The 22,616-nt window shown below is 36.9% G+C and overlaps 1 protein-coding gene across 4 annotated transcripts in view; it reads left to right on the forward strand.

Moving 5' to 3' along the window:
* Positions 1 to 22,221, forward strand: part of si:ch211-127i16.2 (probable flavin-containing monoamine oxidase A) — a 98,908-nt gene extending 76,687 nt beyond the window's left edge. For 3 of the 4 annotated variants that reach the window (XM_051934826.1, XM_051934832.1, XM_051934837.1), the window contains 3 exons: positions 12,684 to 12,784; positions 20,660 to 21,622; positions 21,658 to 22,221. In XM_051934826.1, coding sequence (XP_051790786.1) covers positions 12,684 to 12,784; positions 20,660 to 20,993 — 435 coding nt within the window. In that variant the 3' untranslated portion in view covers positions 20,994 to 21,622; positions 21,658 to 22,221. Of the gene's footprint in view, positions 1 to 12,683; positions 12,785 to 20,659; positions 21,623 to 21,657 lie in introns of those variants that run through there. The other variant, XM_051934840.1, reaches the window with a different exon arrangement.
* The last annotated feature ends 395 nt before the right edge of the window (positions 22,222 to 22,616 follow it).

A 22,616-nucleotide genomic window follows, 5' to 3' on the forward strand; every position in this document is an offset into this window, starting at 1 on the left:
TATATATATGTATGTATGTATGTATGTACATATGATATATATGTGTGTGTATGTATTCAGTATTTATAAAAAGCAAACAACAGATTGCATGACATAGGTTTCATTTAAGAACTGTTAATAATTTACTAGACCTAAATAGACGTATGCCATTTACCTACACAAGGAGAAAAGTGGCTGACATGCAGCAGGTCATTATGTGTTGGCTTTCTATTATACATTAAACCAGTGACAAGCACTTATGTGAATTTACATAAACTTTATCAAATACAGACTTTCCTTCAGGATGAGGTCTGACTCACATGCATGGTTATATCTATACATTTGTCACTGTGTCTGCCAAGTGCCATCTCTACATCTATATGTCTGCCACAAAAAAATAACAAATCTACCAAAGTGAAGACACAAAAAAATTACACTGAATGCAAATAATAAACAAAATAAAAGACTAAATAAGTTCAATAGGCTTTGAAAAGAAAGTAACAGCAAGAGTTTATTTAAAAAGTGTAGTGAGCAAATAATTGAAAACATGTGCCTCAGTGTGTCCTACTATGAACTAGAGTCCCATTCAGAGTTTCTCCTTGGCTTGAGCCATTTCTATTCTGGCTTTTCTTGAACCAGTAATATGTAAAGCAGTTTAAGAAAAGGGATGGCCGAATAAAGTGTAATGAACATTTTCATTGCAGTTTGCAAAAGACATTGAGAAACGTTAAAAACAAAACACATTAACATGAAAAATACAAAAACACCTTTACACAGAAGTGTCCTAACATATACATTGCATATTTATGTTGTCCAGTGTTAGATCTTCTCTTTTTTCCACAACTCTTCTGTGCAATAATAGAGGACCTGTTTCAGAAAATAGTTTGATTGTATAAAAGTGAATGAGAATGTTAAATCCAAAATAAATTTTGAACATACTGTAGATTTGTTATATTTTCCACTACTATCACTGTGATAGGAATATTATGCTCTAAAGTTCCCCTTTCTAGTTGGTCTTCTCTGTCTGCCTGAAATTGTATGTTGATTCTATCATTTATAATATTTTCATATGACCAAGATTATAATTGCACATGCGTTCAGGTTATTACTTATTGTTGTGCTCCCTTTAATTTATTAACCAACAAAACTTCACAAAATAACAAAACACTCACATAAAAATATTATGTTATCCTGAAATCCACCAGTAAGTTTATAACAACACAGAGTCACAACTTCAGGTCCTACTACTATAAGGCTATGAATCCTCTCATCCCATTGCTATGGAAAAAGTATGTTTTCACCCACCCACAAATGAGGTTCTGTACTTTCAAATGATCACAGCTTCTCCTATATCTATTCAGATATATTCGTTTAAATTTCACATGTACCAACAAAACATTACTTAGATAAAAAAAATTAGATTAATTAAAATTAATTAAAAAAAATTACTTAGATAAAGAAAAAACAGAACCCATAACTTTTTGATTAGGAATGCACACCGCTTATTCATGTATGCACCCAAAGAAAGAAAGCTATAAAATGAAATCAAATAAGTATTATCAAATTATATATAATTATATATATAAATGTCATTATAGACACATTAAATGTGACTCACTAGAAGCATTACTTGTCACAGATATCTCTGTGTCAAAATTCCATGTATTTATTTTTTTATTAAATGTGCTGCATATATAGGGGAGACCCCAAAAAATCCAGGAATTTTTCAAATAAAATAAAAATAAAAAACTTTATTATACAACTAACGGCAGTTCTTTTTTAGTCATTGTCAAAATACTACCCTTGAGATGCAATACACATGTCCCAGCACTTCTTCTATTCCAAGAAACATTTCTTATACTCATCTTTTGTTAACATGTTTAGAGCCTCCAGCTATTTTTCCTGTATTTCCATCATGGAAGCACATTGTCCTCCCTTCAATGTCAGATTTTATGGAGGACACAAAAAGGGAGATCTGGCAAAATTTTTTTGTGGCATAAAGAAAATAATTACCAAACTCATGTGCACAATTGTAGAATAAATATCAGAAATATACATCTCGGTAATCTCAGCACAGTGTCTCTTTGTAGATAGACTAACAAGATATAGGCATAAGACACATAGTGGCATGGTTGATGCCTTTATCCTACACCTGTGCTATTGACTTAGTCAGGCAATTTTGGGTTTCCCCTGTAGCAGTCCAGTGCTGCTCAGATAGATGGTGATTTGTTTATTTTTTTGGTGGGGATCTCAGGAACACACCCAGCCTTGGCCTGATTCTCACCACTCACACACAGAGACACTAAATACAGCAAATCAAATACATAATGTGCAGTATATTAAGTGAAAAGGAAATATGAACAACAAATAAGCAGATAACCCTCCCCTTCCCCTACACCGATAACAAATATAACACACAACCATAAACACAACAATGTCCATAAACCAGTCCCATGTATTGGATGCAACTGTTATAGACTTACATCAAATGTATGTTTTTGTTATATGATAATAGTAATAATAGCGACTCACTACTAAATGCAGAGACGATGCAGGATTTGAACCTATTACTTTGAGGTTGCTAAGCGGAACCTTATCTACTGTGCCATCTACGCAGATCTATGATGGAATAGTGTTATCATTGTGACAACTGGTTAAAAGTGAAACACGTGAATGCACACATATGTGAATACAATTTACTTTGTTATGACTGATAGTTGGGTTTCAGCAACGTTTCAATTGAGCAATTTCTTTTTCTTCGATTTTATTCTTGTATAAAAGCATGCTTGTTTTGTTACACCTTTTGTGAAAGTGTTTATTGGATACTTTGGATTCTGTCTTCACGCATCCTACACTTCACATCAAAATTATGTCGTTAATACTATAACATACAAAAACATTTTCAGTTTTAGCCATGTGTGCAGCATTTCTTTACTCGCATTTCCTCTGTCATTCTATATTTACACAGATCATTGTAGACATAGAGCACACAGGAAATGCATGTATTTCAAATCATGGTTTTTCATTACCTATATAATTCCTTATAAACACATCGTCAGATGAACACTTCAACACAGACTTGAACTGTGAGGATTGCAGCAGTGTGATGCCTTCACCTGATTGAATATGGGGTGGGGGATGTAGCAGGCTGCATTCTGCTAATTCACACATCTGCAAAACAAAAGCAGGCTATTAGCACAGTGATAAGGAGCTATGAGCTTCTTGGCATATGTAAGGAAAATTTAAGGAGGTCAAGGACAAAGACAAAAATCATAAGCTTCATGGATTGTAGTGTTAAAACTTTTTCAATCTTTTTTCCTTCACCATTCTTACTTGAGAGTCAACTACATTTTTATTTTTAAATTACTTACTGCCCTTATTGCTAATCATGTTTTGTAATGGATAGCCTGTCTGATCACCAGAGGCTACAGACAAGGTTTGTCTTTTTCCTTTCTTTCTTCTCATGAGACTCTCTGACGTTTAATTCTTTGTTGTTTCAGAATAATGATTTTGTGAAACAGTTTACTAATGTTAACACCAGTTCTGTTGAAGATCCTGTATAGGTGTGGTTAGCTGTATGCAGTTTTAATAGGGATTTCACTATCAGGTTTCTAGTATCCTAGCCAGGGTCTACTGCTGGAGAATTTATGAACTGGAGACTCATCTCCCATCTTAGGAAGAAATCTACAAGCATTCACTCTGAGTTAAATACTTTACTTCTATTTAAAACAGAGTTTGAGGTTGCATATGGCTCAAGTCTTAAGGTCTATCATCTCCAGTAAAAATAAATCAGGAAACCTCATTAAGGTACCACCTAGGCACTAATGAATTTTTCATTGTGAATAATTTTGTAAGACCCCCATCTCTTCCCCCGAAAGAAATTCTTTATTTTAGATATCCGCTACCTCCCCAGGGTATCTGCAGAGGTTTCTTCTGCCATGGACTTTGCAGTTAGATGGTCAGAACTTAAGAAAGTAATGGTCTTGTTGAATTCAAGAAAATTTCCAGACCCTGAAGGCTTGCTTCATGTGCTCCTTTCAGGATTTTGGAAACATTTATCACCCCCTATATATGCAGCTGCTGGATTTTGTTCCCTTCTCCTCCATGTTGAACCCTTTATTTAATTCAACCACGATTACTCTCTTTTTTAATCAAGGCAAAGGTGCATTTGATTTTTCTAATTATTGGTCAGTTTTCCTTTAATACTGAGGCAGTATTCCTGTCAAACCTTCTTAACGACTGGCCGGAGATAGTTATTAATAAATTAATGCATCCTGTTCATACTGGTATTATCCATTCCCACCAGACAGCATATATCATCCATGATGTTTACATATTATAGATGTAACCCCAGCATTGTCTCAGAGCCCACATCTCTTCTTGTGCTTGATATGACAAAGGCTTTTGACCACCTGAACTGAAATTCTCTTTTGAATGTGAATGTTGTACTGGGGATGATGATTGTCATATTAAAATGATCTAAACACTATACTCTTCCCTCATAGCAATAATTATTAACAACCCAAATGCCTCTCAATTGTTTCAGATCCATAAAAATACCAGACATGGTTGTCCTTTATCCCCTCTTCATTTTACTATCATACTTGAACCCCTTGCTGTTGCTGTTTTTGATCTTGATTAAAATACCCCTAATGCTGCTTAAACACCTACAGTAAAATTTCTCTGTATACAGATGATATTTTGATCTTTGTTGGAAATGCCCCCTGCGGTGGGTTGGCACCCTGCCCAGAATTGGTTCCCTGCCTTGTGCCCTGTGTTGGCTGGGATTGGCTCCAGCAGACCCCCGTGACCCTGTGTTCGGATTCAGCGGGTTGGAAAATGGATGGATGGATCGATGGAAATGCCCCCTCTTATCTGCTTCACATCCTTAGTTTTTTCAGCTATTTTGAATCCGGTCTAGTTAGAAAGTTAACTGGTTTAAATCCACTCTAAACTCTCTATTCTGTCAGTCTCCTTTTCTGCAGTACATTCCCGTGACAATATTGTGTAAATGCTTAGGCTTTGACATCTCTCCTTTCTTGCTGTGTAAAATCTTGTAAAATCTAATTCTAAATGTATCCTTAAAAGAGTGTCAAGGAATCTCTCTGCTAACGGTTCTTTTTTCAACCATCATTTCATTCCAGATTAGCAATTATTAAAATAAACATAGCTTATCTTTTTTTAGTTCCATGCTCCCCTTCTATACTCCATAAAACACTGTGTCAGAAGTTAGATCTTTTCTCTCTGCATTGCTTTGGAATGGCAAGAGACCACCCATTAAGAACCCTATTCTGGTCAGAAGGGGGAGTGTTGTTGCCTAATTTAGAACTATATCATTGAACATTAACTGTCTGGCAGTTAAGTAATTGATTAAACCCTCCATTCTTGTTCCTTATTGAGCTTGATATAATATATCCCTAACTGCTCTATACAACTTGCTTGAAATAATACCAGATTCCTGTCATTAAAGTCCCTTAGTTTCTATGCTCTCCCTGTTTGGTGAAACATCATTTAGGCTCTCCTCCAGTCCAGCACAAACACAGCCCTATCTTCTGTATAAAATGTTGTCTGTACTGGTGGTAACCCAAACATATTTCCCCCCACTTCATTCTTTTTCTATCTCCAAGTCTGAAAGAAAGACTAACAAGAAGAAAATGGTATCTTGGAACAGCTGGGGTGCCTGCCGACCTGTTTAAATTGAAATAAAAAGACAGAGTTCAATAGCACAAAACACAACAGAAAACAGGCTAGCTCAGCCTTCTGCACAGAATTCACAAAATAATCAAGTCACACTGGAGCTCCATCCTCTATGAGGTTTGGGTTTAAAATGAGACAGTTCCTTCTGGGCATTTCTGTTTTTATTGCAACCTGAGCAAACTGCGGGTGGAAGAGAAAGGATGGTTAGTATTAATGCTTACTGTCTGTTTGGGGTGATACTGTTTACATCTATCAACCCCTGAAGGTGATCCCTAGGCACACATGTGTGACACAGTGTTTATTATCTCCCTAATTAAAACCAGAGCTGATCTTATATGCATCTCTGCAGAAAGCATCTGCAAGACCTGTGCCATTAGTTCTGGTCTAGCAGTGTGACATCCTTCTTCCCTCTCCATCTCAATAACATTACTACATTCTCCAAATGTCCAAATTATAAGCATGTTAAATTCAAATTCCTATAATTCTATAAATTACCCATCACAAGTATTTGGCCACTGGTATGATTTGTCACTCTTTTCCCTTAAATGGCACATTTATTCATGTCCTACTCTGCTATTCAGAGAATTATACCTGATTAGTCTCGAGAAGAGGAGACTTTGTGGAGACTAAATGGTTGAATCACATACTGGAGGACAGCTGTGGAAATTAAGGGGAAGTGCATGTAGAACTGAAGCCTGGAAGTATTTCTTTACGCAAAGAGTTGTGAGAACCTGGATTAAACTACCGATGCATATAGCTGAAGCAGAAAATTTGACAACCTCTAAGAAGCAGATTAGATATAGGGACAGCTTCACAATTGCATAAACAAACATGCTTGGTGGACTGAATGGTCTTCCCTTGTTTGTTAAATTTCTTGTGTTGTTAGGCCATTTTTCATAGAAAAAGTTGCTGAAAAATAAATCCTAGTCTAATGCTGGAAAATTCTCTGATTCTCTTTCTTGACCGGACTATGCAAACAATGGTGCAAATAGTATAGAATGCTCAAGGGGAGTAGCTAATTCATATTTCCTTGTATGATAAGCCTTTTGAAGCTATGGAATAAAAATTCTTGTAAATATCATACTAGCACAGTTTTCTGAATATAAAATAAGAGAAGAAGAAAAAAAGACCAGCTAATTAAACAGTAAGAAGTAAGACTGATGCATTGATTTGTGAAATTGGATGAGTGTAGGAAGGCTAGTGTAGGGAAGGGATTGTTTTTTTTCACATTGTTTTTCCATGTTTGCAGTATTGGAATTATGTTGTGTGAAGCCAACCCCGACACAGACAGACACAGGAGGCACAAGTGTAAGCACACACAAATTTTATATTCTTTTTTGAAAAACGCCTTCCCCATTCCCCAAAAGCATAACACAGTCCCCAACACACAGCACAACACTTTCTTTCTTTCTTTCTTTCTTTCTTTCTTTCTTTCTTTCTTTCTTTCTTTCTTTCTTTCTCCTCCACTCCTCCCGTTAAGCTTCGTCTCCCTCCCCCCAACTCTGGCTCCCCTAGTAGTGTCTGCTGGCCCCTTATATAAGGCACCCAGAAGTGCTCCAGGTGTTTGCTGATGGATTTCCCAGGTGTGGCAGAAGTGCTGCACTCCAGGGCTCAGCGTCTGCTGCTGCACCCATGGAGCCCTGTGGGAGTCCGAGGCACCACTGTTTGCCAGGGCGGTTGCCACCTAGTGCTTTGGGGGAGGTAATGTTCTGGCCATGTTTCCTCCCCTGGTCCTTCTGGTGTGGAGGCCTTCTGGCCGGGCAAGGGTCCCAGCCATCCACTACAGTTGATACTCTTGTTTAAATTTAAGAAAGATTTTTATCAGAAACAGTTACATTTATATTCATTTAGCTGCATAAAAATAAATTCATTCACAAAGAAGTCTTTGCCTTATTTTAAAACAAAGTTCAAACAAGTTCCTGATGCAAGGAAGTACACTTTTTTGTTTATCACTACTTATGTAAAGCTAATTTGCTTTTTCTTCACCTGCTTGAAGAATCCAATTATTCTACCTTTTGCTGCCAGCTAAACTCAAACAGTTTTAAATGTGTTTGTGTAGGCCTATTTGTTGTTTTTTTAACACTTCTTTATCTAATTAAAACAGTAACACTGAAATTACAGTTTATATCTGAAATTATAGAAAAATGATTTTCCTTTCCCTTGAAGCAAGATAACTCCCCTCTGAAGTGTCCCTCCTAATTGTAATAACTCCAAGGACATGGAATCTTTTAAAAATTGTTTTTTCCAACAGAGCATAGACAAATAGATATACAGGGACAAAAAGGGACAGTGACTCTTCACTCCTCTTGGTCTGCTTGTGCAGGGAGTTACCCATTAACACTAGAATTACCAGAGCCTACAAAAAAATTCGTAAATCCGTCCCACCTTAAATCGCGTCTTAAATCCGTTTGCACCTCTCCGCAAGAGTCCTTTGTCATCTAAATGTGCTGATAAACAAAAGCTACTAGCAGCCAGCTATTCCATCCCCCCACCGACTTAGAACGAATTTCTCCTAGCTCATGCCTTGCCTTGATTTGATTATCTGGGATTGAAGTGGAGTTTTAGAGTGGAAATAATATAGTGTTATTTGGAATACACGCATTTCATGTGTGTTCCGTTCCGTTCAGTAGTCTGTGCAAACACAATTTTTAAAACAGAAACGTTTTTCATATTCTAATAGTAAATGACAAAATGCTCCACTTCGAGAAGTGAACTCCTCTTATTCTTACAATTTTAGAATAACAACATAAATTTGATTTCAGTCTGTAAACAGCCGGTGTAACTTATGATACTGGTAAAGGTTAGCTTTTTTTTTTTTTTTTTAATTCACTTTTCATTCTCGCAGTCGCATTCAGAATCAATCCATACAACCCCATCTGACATAAAGACGCGCTATAGGTCTGCAGTGTACCACGATGCATACTACCCCCCCCCCCCCCCAAAAGGGTTCTGACACACAAACGCTGGCGAAGCTGCCTTCTTCGTATCTCACCGTCACTTGAAATCAGCAGTTCTTAGCATTGCACCACACAAGCTGTCGTATCAACCACCCACTGTAACTTGCTTTCTTTATTCTTCGGTTATACTCTTGAATAAAAATGCACTTTTATTTATGTGAAAACAGCTGTGTGAGATGGGGTTGTATGGATTGATTCTGAATGCGACTGCGAGAATGAAAAGTGAATTAAAAAAAAAAAAAAAAAAAAGCTAACCTTTACCAGTATCATAAGTTACACCGGCTGTTACAGACTGAAATCAAATTTATGTTGTTATTCTAAAATTGTAAGAATAAGAGCAGTTCACTTCTCGAAGTGGAGCCGTGCGGGATCGAACTCGCCACCCTCTGATTCCCAGTCAGGATCTGATACCATTACGCCACCGTGGCAGTTGTAGTAAGAGTGTCAATGTGGCATGCTAACGCGGCTTTTTTTTTTGTGCAGTTATATTTTTGAATAAAAGCGCACGTGTTCTCTTATTTGTACCTTTTGTGAAAGTGTTTCTTTGATATATGGACTTCAGGCTTCATACGTTATATAGTTTATGCCTACATTTTGTCATTTACTATTAGAATATGAAAAACGTTTCTGTTTTAAAAATGTGTTTGCACAGACTACTGAATGGAACGGAACACACATGAAATGCGTGTATTCCAAATAACACTATATTATTTCCACTCTAAAACTCCACTTCAATCCCAGATAATCAAATCAAGGCAAGGCAAGTCGGTGGGGGGATGGAATAGCTGGCTGCTAGTAGCTTTTGTTTATCAGCACATTTAGATGACAAAGGACTCTAGCGGAGAGGTGCAAACGGATTTAAGACGCAATTTAAGGTGGGACGGATTTACGAGTTTTTTCGTAGGCTCTGGTAATTCTAGTGTTAAATGAAGAGTACAGTGCATTACCCACTTCTCCAATTTCTCAAATGCATTATTTCTTCTTACCCTCTCCCTCCTTGACTCTTGTTCTTTACTTTAATCAATCCTCTGAATCCTCCACATCCCTTAAATGGCTAAGTCTGTAAGGCTGTATATTTCAAAGAGGCCTTTTGATTCTATTCATTCTGGTCAGGGAACATGTGTTGCCCATCTTTTAGTTTATCTCTGGCTCTCTAGCGTCTAACTCTTTATCTTAAAAGATAGTAACGCACACCTGATTCCTCTGGATTTCTGCACTCTACTTTACTGGGAGAATGGCACATTTCCACCAGGGCCACCTGTCCATGTCTCTCTTTATCTCACCTTCACACTGTTTTTTTGCTGTTTTAAGTTTTAGATAGCTCTAATGCCTGCTGCTGTGAATTATTATTTTGTAAGGATAAAAGATCTAAACAGACTACAATAATACACAACCAAAATATATAAGATTTTCAAAAGAGACACCAAAAGCAGTAGTCAGAAAAAAATAGCCAAAACACTAAAATCAATCAAAATTTAAAAATACTTAGTAGGCTGAATGCATGTGCTGTTTTACAGTTGGTGATGTTTTAAGTTTTATTGATTTCAATGTTTAATAATTTATCATTAACCAATGTGTGGTACTGACTGTTGTCTCCTGCCTCCTCTACCTTTCTTGCATGTGCATAGGGGTTTTTGGCTTTGTGAGCCTGTAGCATAAGTCCTCCAGTGCTTGATTTTAATACTACTTGTGATATAAGCAGTTGCAGATGTTTAACCTACTTAAGCATTATGTTTATCCCAGGGGAAATAAGTAAAAAATGTTGATTTTTTTTCCAGAAAAAAATGTTATTATACATAACAGAAACATTTAAATACTAAAATGTCAACATAAACACAGCGAGAGCGGTATGTCTAGTGTTCACTGCTGTATTGATGCAAATTTAGTATACGTCCTTTGTGTGATATGTTTGCACACTTTTCCTTTTTCTGTTGCTTGCACATGAGACTGTAGATATATCAGTGCCTGATCTGCCAATCAACATGCCCATTGTGTTATTCTAGGCTATCACAGTGCATTGTGAACAATGCTTAGGGGCTAACATCTTTCTTGTTCTTCTACATGATCTCAATCATTTTGCCCTTTTTCTATGCACGTACTTGCAGTACAGTGAACCTTAAGGCAACCAAATTAACCTAGCATGTCACTGCAGTTTAGTCGTACATTGCCGTATGCATTAGTTTCACTATCGGTGAATGTCTGATGACCAATTCACGTTGTCATCACTGTCACTTCATTCAACTGATAGTTCAGTTTTAGTTTGTTGTAAAACTGGTTTTACAGCTTGTCATTTACACACTATTGTGTTTTGGTTGGAGTCTTGATGAGTTAACTTAGAATGGCAAACACAGAGAAATATCCATCTATTTTTTGCAGCATAATGTTATTTTATGCATTGGATCACACCAGAATACTGTCCTGAGTGTTATTTGGGCTTAATGTTCTACACTAGATTATAACAGCTAAATCCCGAGAGACATTCGGGAGTTAAAAGTATTTAGATAAAATTCTGAGTCCAAGAGACCCTTGGGGTTAAGCCAAGGAGGTTAAAAGAGGCAATTGGCAGAAACTGAGGTTGTCAACTTTTCCTTGATTGAATCTTATAGATTTATACCACCTTCATGGCACTCTTCACTGAACAATTCTGAAGATTTTTTTGTTCTTGATTGTGCCTCCTATTTCTGTGTGGTTTCCATTTATTCCATTTTGGAGTTTTTTTGCTTAGTTTTATATGTGATATTTGTCTAGTGTGGTCCCTATGGTGTGCTGCAACTCCCCAAACATTTGACACAAAGGCTCAGACATGAGTTTGGCACAAACAAGAGGAATTTATTGTGATAAACTTTTGTAAAGAAAGAGTTGTCCACACCACAATCACAGTTACAGTAATAAGCCCAACTATACTGTCTTCTTCTCTTTCTCATCTTCTCTGCCTCCTCCACTCCTCCAGCAAGCTTCATCCACCTCCACCTGACTCTGGCTCATTAATGTAAGGTAGCAGGCTCCGTTTTGTGCCAGCCATGTCTTCTGGAAAGCACTTCTGAGCCACAAAAAGTAGGGAGGTCCACCCCAGACAGTGCCCTTTGTCAATACACAGGGACCCCTACAGGACTGCATTTCCAGACTCCATATCCCAAGCACCCCATCAAGTGTCCCTACTGGGTTCTCATGTAAGGACCACTGCCATATAGTGTATGGAGGATGGAGCTGCTCCCAATTCCCGCAGGTGCATCCATTATTTGATCCTGGTCGGACACAAAGTCCTTCTGCTCTGGCCTCCTGTCTGGGTATGAAACCATTCTCCTTCCAGTCCGGAATGCCTGTTCTAGTCTTACACTAGGTAGCTTAAACGAATACTCCACCCAAAATGACATATATTTTAAATATTACTTACCCTGTGTGCTTTGTAATGATGGCCAAGGGAATGGAGATAACAAACTTTCTGGTAGAAAGAGTGTCTACGGAGAGTAATACTGGACAACAGCAAACAACATAAAAATGTCCATAAAAAAAACTCACATTATTCATGTTGTACATTTCACTTGCCATTTGTTTGCTCATAACATGGAGAATACAGGCATTTTTCTAAAATATTGTAAAATCAATTTTTCTGGAAAATCAGAGCAATACATGCGCCAGAAAACACATTCACATGGGAACAAGCTTGTGAATGCAAGATCTGCCTCAGCCCCTCTTTCACTGGTCTAGAGTACTGTCTTCAATTTAAAAGCTGATAAAAGTGTACAGGGATATTTTGTACTGGAAAGGAGACATAGTTTTATGATATACTGAATACTATATTTTTTTTATTTAAATGTATAATATGAAGGGATTTACTGCAGTAAAGGGCAAAAAATATTATAATTGCTTTTTTCGTTCTTTCCCTTTTGCACACAGTATCTGTCAGACTTTATTTAATACCACTTTTGCATAGAATTTAATGTTTTACCATTGCAAAAACATTTTACTTATTTGTTATGTATATGCAACCCACCTACAGAAAAGGAGGACTTATCCAACATGATTATTCTTTTTGCATCTTTTATTTAGGACTGGAGCCAGGAAGCATTCAATGGAGGATGTCCTGTTAGTGTGATGGCACCTAAAATGCTTACATCTTACTACCCAGGATTCCGCTATCGTCATGAAAGGTTTTATTAATATTCAATTTAAGTAGTTCATAATATTCACACTATAGTGCTTTAGAGGGTGGGATGTTGTGCTGTATAGCTTTTCAGTATATTACAGTTTTCAAAGCTGATGACTGGTAGAAGTATGTCTTCTTTGCTCTTTTCTTAACGATGGTAATACTGTATTTGTTTTAAAAAAATTTGAGGAGTAATCAATAATAAATCTCTTCTTTTACACTGCTAGAAGATTCCAAGTGTTTACATAAATCTTTCTCTTTTTGTTCTGTGAAAGGTTAAATACTCCAGTGTGTAAGGTAATGTACTGAATTCTGTAAATGGATGGATATTATGTGATCAGATGAACTGCAGACAAGATGGTATCATATAAGCCAATTTCAGGGTTATGCAAATTCATAGGAAATGGAGATAAACCCTCACTAGAAGAAATGTGATATGTCAAACTAGTGCTGACGGGAGGACATCACCAAGGAGCACCATGACCTCACTATTGAGAAAGTACATTAGAAGTAGATTGACAAAGGGGGACAAAGAAAAACTTGGGTTGAAGTTTCCACGGCTGATAGGTAATAGCAGGGTGGGTTAGTAACATATATTTGAAGCTCAGCTTATGTTACAAAGAATAGCCCACCAGTTGGCTAGTAGGATTGATGAAGAGAGACAGCTAGGCTATGAGAACAAATTCTAGAGTGAAGACACAGTGTAACTCCTTTGGCTGTCTTCTTTTCCTGGTGCCCCAATGAGTGTGGCGTTAAGAGGGGAGAAGGAATAAATGATCAAGTGGTGGGAGAAAATGAGAGAGAGAAGGGGTTGAAGTGATTGTTGGAGGGAGAGACAGAGAGAGGCAGAGTTGGGAAGTGGAAGATGAAACATGAGGGCTTTCTGTAATTCTCAGCAAATGAGCCACCATTCTATCTAATCAATAGGTCTGTGATTCTTTTTTTATCCCTTCCATCTGGTTACTTTAATATAATGCCTTCCACATATACAATACAATACAATAAAATTTATTTTTGTATAGCCCAAAATCACACAAGAAGTGCCGCAATGGGCTTTAACAGGCCCAGCCTCTTGACAGCCCCCCAGCCTTGACTCTCTAAGAAGACAAGAAAAAACTCCCAAAAAATAAACCTTGTAGGGAAAAACTGGAAGAAACTTTGGGAAAGGCAGTTCAAAGAAAGACCCCTTTCCAGGTAGGTTGGGCGTGCAGTGGGTGTCAAAAGAAGGGGGTCAATACAATACAATACAATACAATACACAGAACAGAACAAATCCTCAATACAGTATAAAAATAAAAATGTTATAAGTACGGAGCAGAATTTAACAGTAGATGATATCACATAATAAGATTTGGATTTGTTTAGAGTCCTGGAGACCTCATCCATCAAACTGCCTCCCCCATTCGGCCATTCCACGGCTGAAACAGCGCTGGGCCAGCCAATCCAATGAAAGGACCCCACTTTCCCACGATTCCTGCGATCCTCCATCAGGGATGACTTTACCTTAGGCAGGCAAAACAACTTGGCAGGTGGGTCATGGCACCAAGTGCCACATTTGAGTACCGAGAAGAGAAACAGAATAGATGAGGGTTAGTATCCAATTATAACTATCATGTTACTTATGTTTTAGTGCTAATGACTAACAACAGAGATGCAGTATGTACAGTTAATCAGCAGCTCTAGTCAGGATATGCTAAACTGAAGTAGTGAGTCTTCAGCCAGGATTTAAAAGCTGAGACTGAAGGGGCATCTCTTATAGTAGCAGGCAGACCATTCCGCAGTTTAGGGGCCCTGTATATATACAGGCAGGCTTCAGCATATGAATAAGTTCTGTTCCTGTGGATATTCATGACCCAATTCGGTATGTACTGTAAGTCGGGACTTGTACTGAAAATGTTTGTTAATGGTGAAATCGACAAAAATGTGTATTTCTTTAATCACTAATTTTACAGATCATTTTGACATAACAGTGATGAAAAATTATTGTACTATAAGTCAAAAAACACAAATAGTAAACTAATTTAAAGTAAAGTGAATAGCATGTCAAACATATGCTTATACAATCTTTTATTTTTGATAATTATACACTATCTCACAGAGTTGAAAAAGACATAATAATGGCACGAAAACCCACTACTAGCATAGAGACACACACACACACACACCGTCTGTCCTGAGTGATAATTCAGATTGTCGCTTTCTCCTCCTAACAGCAATACCCCATGAAATGGCACAGCTGTGAGGTGTACTTAGAACACTGGTGATTACAAGCACTATGTTCTTCCACTGAGCTAAACAGCCAGCCTCTGATGTAACTGTGACAGAGCTTTTTGTGATTTCAATCAATGACACAAGTGCAAAATGTTTGCAAATGGTGGCTGAATATGTACTGTACTGTAATACCCCTCAGTATTAATGATACCTGCTGTGCATTCATCCATGTCAAAAGTAATTTGCTTTGTTTGTAATTAAAAAATGTAAGTTGCAAGATGAAAATAATTGACATTTAGTTTAAAAGAGATATTTTTGAGGTTTATGTGCACGTTCATAACAGCAAAATTGCCATGAGTCAAGCACTTTTTGCTTTTACATGGAGCTTATGCTGACTCAATTGGTTACAAGGTAGTGACAGCATCTGGATGAGGCACCCATGCATTGATGAATGCACTCCCAAAAACGCAACTACAATCATACTTGGCCAGTTTGCAGCCACCAGTTAACCTGCCATACGTATCTTTGAGATATTGGAAAAACACTGGATTTCCTGGAAAAAATCAGATGCAGAAAGTGACTGGGCTGGGGTTCAAACTCAGGCCTCTGGGGCTGTGTGGCACTGTGCCACCATTCAGCCTACACGTACAGAATGTCTGTATGAAAAGGAACAAATTTGGAGGCTGAGAAAAGGTTGGGAAACTCTGTCATGTCTTTATTTAATAGGTAATTGGGAAGATTTGTAGTGTCTTACATGCATAGCAGTTCACAAACTATGCTACTCTTGTTGAGACCCCCCTTAGAAATTTAACAAAGACAGACAAACGTATTTGTCTAGTAGAGACCCACCAGTAAATGTTACATTAGGAAAATTATTTCAAAGTTATTACTTCACTGGGAAAAACAGACCCACCAGTGAGACTTCCAGTTGTAGACTCCACTATCCTTTATGTCCTGTTTCCTTGTTACAGTGGCAGACTGAGAACTCCTGTGATTATGAATGCATTCATACATTTATAAATAGTCTACTGCTTAGTTTAAAATGAAAATAAAAACATGATATTTTAGCAGCCTAGGTATTAAATTTTATAGAAAAAGGAAAGAGATTAGCAGATATAGAAAATTTCCTCATACTCATAGATGAACTAGACAAACAGTAAAGACCCAACTATGACACTGTCTTGAATCATAGTGTCCTTATGTCTTGTGTCCTTATTCAGAAGCATAAGATGACATTTAAAATCCAAGTGCACCCTTTCTTCAATTCCATTTTAGTTTTATATTTCTTCCATTGGCATGAAGTGCCTGTGGTGAAAGCAACTGAACCAGTTCAGTAGGCTGCAATTTTTAAAGAATGCCCTTGCGAATACAAAGAGGTTTATTTAAAATTTAGCAGAGAGAAATTGATATGCATTACAATATGCCTGTGTATTACAATAGCAAAAGAACTGCTAACCACGTACGAAAATTAGAATATAAAAGAAGTATTCAACTAATAAAGGCTAGGTGATCAGTTATCCCATATATTAGACTCAATTTCAGTGTCCCAAATTATTCTTTACATATTTTCATTTATTGAACATTTTACGGATGACTAATTTCTCAATTCAGTAACTTATTCATGTCACCGTGCACAATTCCTCACACCATGCCTTACTTGCAATACATTAGTGCACTGCATTTAATCTTGTGACACATCTTTTCTAAAATCTTTCCAACTAGATGCCCTGTGATTGGAAAGCTTAAATATTCAGAAACACGTGAACTAGAAAGCTTGAAAGCTTATGAAAGATCTTTTGAAATCAAAAATCTAGCCCTTAGGCAATGAAAGCGACCAGCACAACACCTCTAGAGAACCTCTAAGGGACATTTAGGAATTTGTTTTTTTGTAAAATATAGTCCAGGTTTCAGTAATATTACTGACTGGATGTGATTTAAAATTCCAAATTAAATGGCTTGTCCTTTGGTTGCCATTGTTGTTTTAACAATCATAACACAGTGCCTTCTATGCACTAAGTAGTCAGTCAGTCACTCAGTCATTGTCCAACTAATTGTGTAAGCTTTATTATTTGAGTGGTTGTGTAGTGCTTTTTTCTAGTTCTGTGATCTTACTGCATGTGTGAGTAGTGATTGTGTGGCTGAAAGATGTGTGTACTCTAATACTATAGCAGAGAATTAAAAATTAAAAAAGAAATTCCTAAGAGGATATATCTGGTTATAAAATTAATTGGTTCCAGTCACTTTGAATTATTAGAAGCTCTCTCATCAACTATGCATACCACTAACAAGATAATTTACAGTAAATACCTTAACTTAGACTGTTCTAACTTAATTCGTTCCCTAATGGTCTGTCTCCTCTCCCTCAATCTTTCACTTCTCACTCCCTGAATTTTTTTTTGTCAATGCCACATTTCTCCTTTCTTCTCCTATTAAACATCAGTCTGAGGTCAGATTTCTTTTTTCCCCTTTTCTCTCTAATGCCAAATAACCTTCCATATGAGCGGTTGGGAGATGTGTCCTTAATAGATTAGATTTATTATTGCTTTCACATCTTCTGTCTTCTGTCCAGTCTGGATTCAGCTCACTGTCTTAAAAACCTTACTTTTAACCTTTGCCTTAATTTTTCGATCACACAGTACTCTTTATACCTTCTTTCAATTGTTCCATCCACACTGTACTCAATGTGTTATCATTGCATCTAGTTTTCCATCTTGGGCTACCGTTGGTCCTAGATATTTAAATGTATCCACTCTTTTCCATAGCTCTCCTTGCAGACTAGCCCCTGAATCCTGATCATCATTAAACATCATATTCTGTCTTCTTCCTGTTTATCTTCAACTCTCTATCTTTCATAGCATTTCTCCACTCTTTCACCTTCATTTCCACTTCATCTTTTCTGGTGCTACACAACACATCATAGCAAAAGCATGCACCAGGGTGACTGGCCTTTTATCCCATGACTCAACACATTCACAACCAGATCACAGATGTTAGAACGTAAAGAAGTTCCCTGGTGCAGACCAACTCTAACCGGGAACTTACCTGTTACGCCAATACTCCCTCATACATATCCTGGACAATCCTCACATACTTATCTGGTACTCCTTTCTCTGTCATGCACCTCCAGGCCTCTTAATGTGGTACTGTATCTCCTCCTCACTGCCCATCTCTATTTCTCATCCTCAGTCTCTCTTTCCATATTTCTGTCATTAGACCTCGTGCTTCTCTTCCTGTCAAAAGTCATTTTTTTGTTTGTTTTTTTTTGCCTACATGGATGCTTTTAAGGTTAGACTATTTTTGAGCACCTTCCCCAGCTTAATTATGGTCTGATGCCAGAATTGTTTCTGATATGGACAGGTCTACATTTACAAAAGGAACCAGGCTAAAGCTTCATCTTGTGGCTTCTGGTGTCCTTGTACAACTAAGCCTTCAATAAGCCTTAAAGGTGTTCAAGGAAGCTTACCACCTGTTCCTTTTTGAGATCAAGTGCACTTTAGGAGTCAGGATGTCCTGTGTGGAGCATCCAGCACAGGCTTAGCCCATACTACTCCCAGTAGTGCCCTTCATTTTACCTTGATGCATATGGTATATGTCTTCATGCCCATGCCTGCATCTTTTTCTCTGTCATGGTCTTTCTGGCCCCTGCTGTTGTCACTTGCCACCATTTTCTGTCTGCAGCAACCATCCACTATGCCGTAAAACTTTTGATACAGTTCTGTATTAAATATTAATCCTAAACTTTGAAGCCATTGGCATCAGTAGTCACCTAAGAAAATGGATTACAAGCTGGCATATTGAGCAGAAAACCGCAATTTCACATAAGAGGAAATCACTTCATGCGGAGTTCATCAGTAGAGTCCCTTGGCTATCAATGCTTTTACAATTACTCTTTGTTGTGTACATTCTGGACAAAGATTCAGGTAAAGTGAATTTGCAAATGCCATGTGAGAAATGGCAGATTCTAAAGATTAAAAGAAAAATTATCTAAAAAGATCAAGACATTTTTCAAAACTGGGCAAACACTTAAAAATTAAAATGGAAATTGCTACATGCAACAAAAGTAGCATGTAGTTGCAAGAAGCAACTAAAAAGTCAAACATGTTAGGCCACATAATAAAATCAAGGAACACTATTCTCAAAACTTTGATGTACCAGTGCAGGGGTCTCCTACTTCAACCCTAGAGTGTGTGTGGCTGCAAGCTTACATTCTAAACCCTTTCATAATTAGTGACCAGCTTTTGCTGCTAATTAACTTTTACTTTTATTTTAATTGACTTGCTGTTTAAGACTTAGACACCTTAATTATTTTATTTTTTCCTTAATTAGTAGCAAAACAATAGAGAGAGACACAACAAGCCAACACATGACCAACAACCTGTGCCCATCATACAATATCTGGAAATAATGAAAGGTGAAGGTCCCAGTAAAGTTGATCTGTTCATGTCCAGAAAACATTTTGACGATATTCTTAGAAAAAAAGAAAATCAACAGCTTTGAAAATGTCTGCTGTTGCAGAATAAGAGCACCAACAAGCCATGAAATTTAATAACGGGTTTAATTAACAGGAAGAGTCGGCTATTTAAGTAACTGTTTGGAGTTAAATTCGTTGGAGTTTGAGCCTTTGACTTAGCTGGTCATCTGTTGGCTCACTATCTTCACATTTTATTTCTATCTGGGTGCCATTTAAGGAAATAATTAAGCAATTTGGAAGACTAAATCTTAAAAACTACTAAGTCAAAACAAAAGTAAAAGAAGTTAATTAGCAGGAAAAACTGGTCACTAATTAAGAAAAGGATTAGTATGAAAACCTGAAGCCACAGTAGCCCTCCAGGACCAAAGTTGGAGACCCCTGTTCTAGTGAGACTGGATGTGGACTACAGTCTGTGGTTCAGGCTGTTTTGCAAAAATGGACAAAGAAGCTATGCAAATAAATGCATCCCTTGTCTAAAAAAACCCTTGTCTTTTTTGGCTACAGCAAAACTATTCAAAATTGTATTGTATGCCAGTCATTTATGATGTAAGAGATCAATGATTAGGTAACTCTGATTTAGCTGATTCAGTCCCTTTGTTCTGTATGTAGATGGAATTCAGTGGGGTAAATAAAACTGGCATTATCAATACTAATAAAGATTTAAAAGATTTTAAATGTTCTTCAAGAACATATCTTTAAATTAAAGTCATTCACTGGAGCACTACCCTCCTCATTGTCCTTGGTTGGGGTGGTATAAGTATTATTCAAAATGTAATCTCATTCTTTATGATCAATTGATCAAATTAATGATAGGTAATGCCCTTAGTTAATATATACCTGAAGTGAGAACCTTTCAGCTGTCAGTGGTTTCTTCTGTGTTGATTTTGCATGTTCTTCTGACCTTCACATGGATTTTATCAGACTTGCTCCATTTTTCCTACCACAGTCAAACAGTTGACTAGATGTAAACCATTCTGGATGTTTGTCTGCTTCCCTGTCTAGGAATAGTTCCTGTCTTGTGTATACTGCTGCTAGAATATCGCTTAGCTCCCAGTGACTCTAAAAAGGAAAAAGTAATTACATAAAATCTATGGATGATTCACACAGGCTGCTTTTTAAAATGCAAAGTAATTTGTATACAGCTGTACATTGTTAGTGTGTATTTTAAAGAATTCTCTTTTCCTTCTCTTTTCTTAGCATTCACTTTGCTGGGACAGAGACAGCTGATGTTTGGTGTGGATATATGGATGGAGCTGTGCAGTCTGGTCATCGGAGTGCATTTGAAGTACTGTTCATGCTTTCTTTGAAAGACATGAGCCTACTGCAAAATAATAGTACAGCTACTAATAATTCACAAGATGAACAAGGCAGAACAGGCTGGTGGCGCTTCTCAAAATGGCATCTTCTTGGAGCAACCACTCTCACAATTGTTTTTCTGTGGCACTGGTGGAAAAAAACTTTTCCCATCCAAGATTTCACCCTTAAGTCTACACAGCGAGAATGGAGATTTTTTCCAGATTTTGTACATTAGAGAGCCACAAATGTGTAGTTATTTTAAATGGCAGACATTGTTCAGAATGGTGGTAGCTATACTCAATATGTGACATCATTTTGAAGGCACAGCAAAGATAGACCATGCAAAACTTTTCTGGCTCATTCATGGCATGCAAGTACAAATGGAATTTAAGGATTTCAGTTTTATTTTGTGAATGAAGCACTCCAGTACCATTTCTTCTATATGCAAATAAGACTTTAGGTTTAACATTTCAAAAGTAAGTTACACTGCGGTCGGCTGGCGCTCTGCCTGGGGTTTGTTTCCTGCCTTGCGCCCTGTGTTGGCTGGGATTGGCTCCAGCAGACCCCTCGTGACCCTGTAGTTAGGATATAGTGGGTTGGATAATGGATGGAAGTAAGTTATAGATTTTCTTGAATACTAAACATTGAGTTTTTCTCGATCTTGTTAAAATGATCATTTTTAACTCATCTGTTAATTTGACAAACTAAAGCTTTTTTAGGATTTCTTTATTAAAAGGAGTCTAGACTTGTAATACTGCAATTCTGTACATGTGACTCAAGGTCATGTTCAGTCTTTAAGTACTCTTTAAATGTATTTTCATTTATTTGACATAATTTTCTACTAGAGCAGGGACTGTGATCAGTGTAACTTTTTGTAGAAGAGCATTTGGTAAGTTTAGGTCAATAATCCAATAATAAGCAGTACAGAAACATGCCTTAATATCACTTTCTCTCAATCAAATTATGTGTATTGTTGACAGTTAATTTTTAATTAATTTTTTATTATTATTGCTGTCTGAAAATTTTTTCACTTTCTTTGTACCGACACTAGATGGTAGACTTTCCCTTCTTGTACTGCCAAGCATATTGTAGGTGCGAGCTGTGTGCTAAGCTATAATATTTTGTTTGTAATAAAGATTTTATTTTTAGGTTTTTACATCTCAAAATATTTTTTTAACTGGTGGAAGTAACTGATTTATTATATTAGCAGTGCTTTTTATACTGGTATTCTGAGTGCTAGATATCTTTAAAGGTTAACATATTGGAGAAATAATACATTAAGAGCTATAAAATGTTATTCATATCTTGCAAGCTGTGCACATAACTAAGAACTAAGAAACAAGGTACTGAAAATGGTTGGATTAGTGAATGTATTTGCTGAGTCTTTACATAATGAAATATTTTTTTACAAAATATGCTAATACAGGAAATGAATAAATAAAAGTTTCAAAAAAATAAACATACATTTGCTTCAATGGTGGGCTAAATGTTTCATTAGAATATAACTTGGTTTCTTTCTTTCTTTCACCATTTCTATCTATCTATCTATCTATCTATCTATCTATCTATCTATCTATCTATCTATCTATCTATCTATCTATCTATCTATCTATCTATATAATCTTAAACCCAATTTTTAAAATTCCCTGATAGTGCTTATTTCTGGTGGCCCCAGAATTGTAAGCTTGCTCTCGTGTGACTAGACGTAAAAGGGCATTGAAATGAAAAATCTTCTAACTATGGCTGCCTGTTTAACTAAGACATTCTTTATCATCTTTACCAGAACACCACTATTGAGATGAGATCATATGACACTTTAAATTTTTATTCTGTTTTCTATCAGAATTTACATATAAGA

Source organism: Erpetoichthys calabaricus, chromosome 1 (genome assembly GCF_900747795.2).
Source record: "Erpetoichthys calabaricus chromosome 1, fErpCal1.3, whole genome shotgun sequence".
Lineage (NCBI taxonomy): Eukaryota > Metazoa > Chordata > Cladistia > Polypteriformes > Polypteridae > Erpetoichthys > Erpetoichthys calabaricus.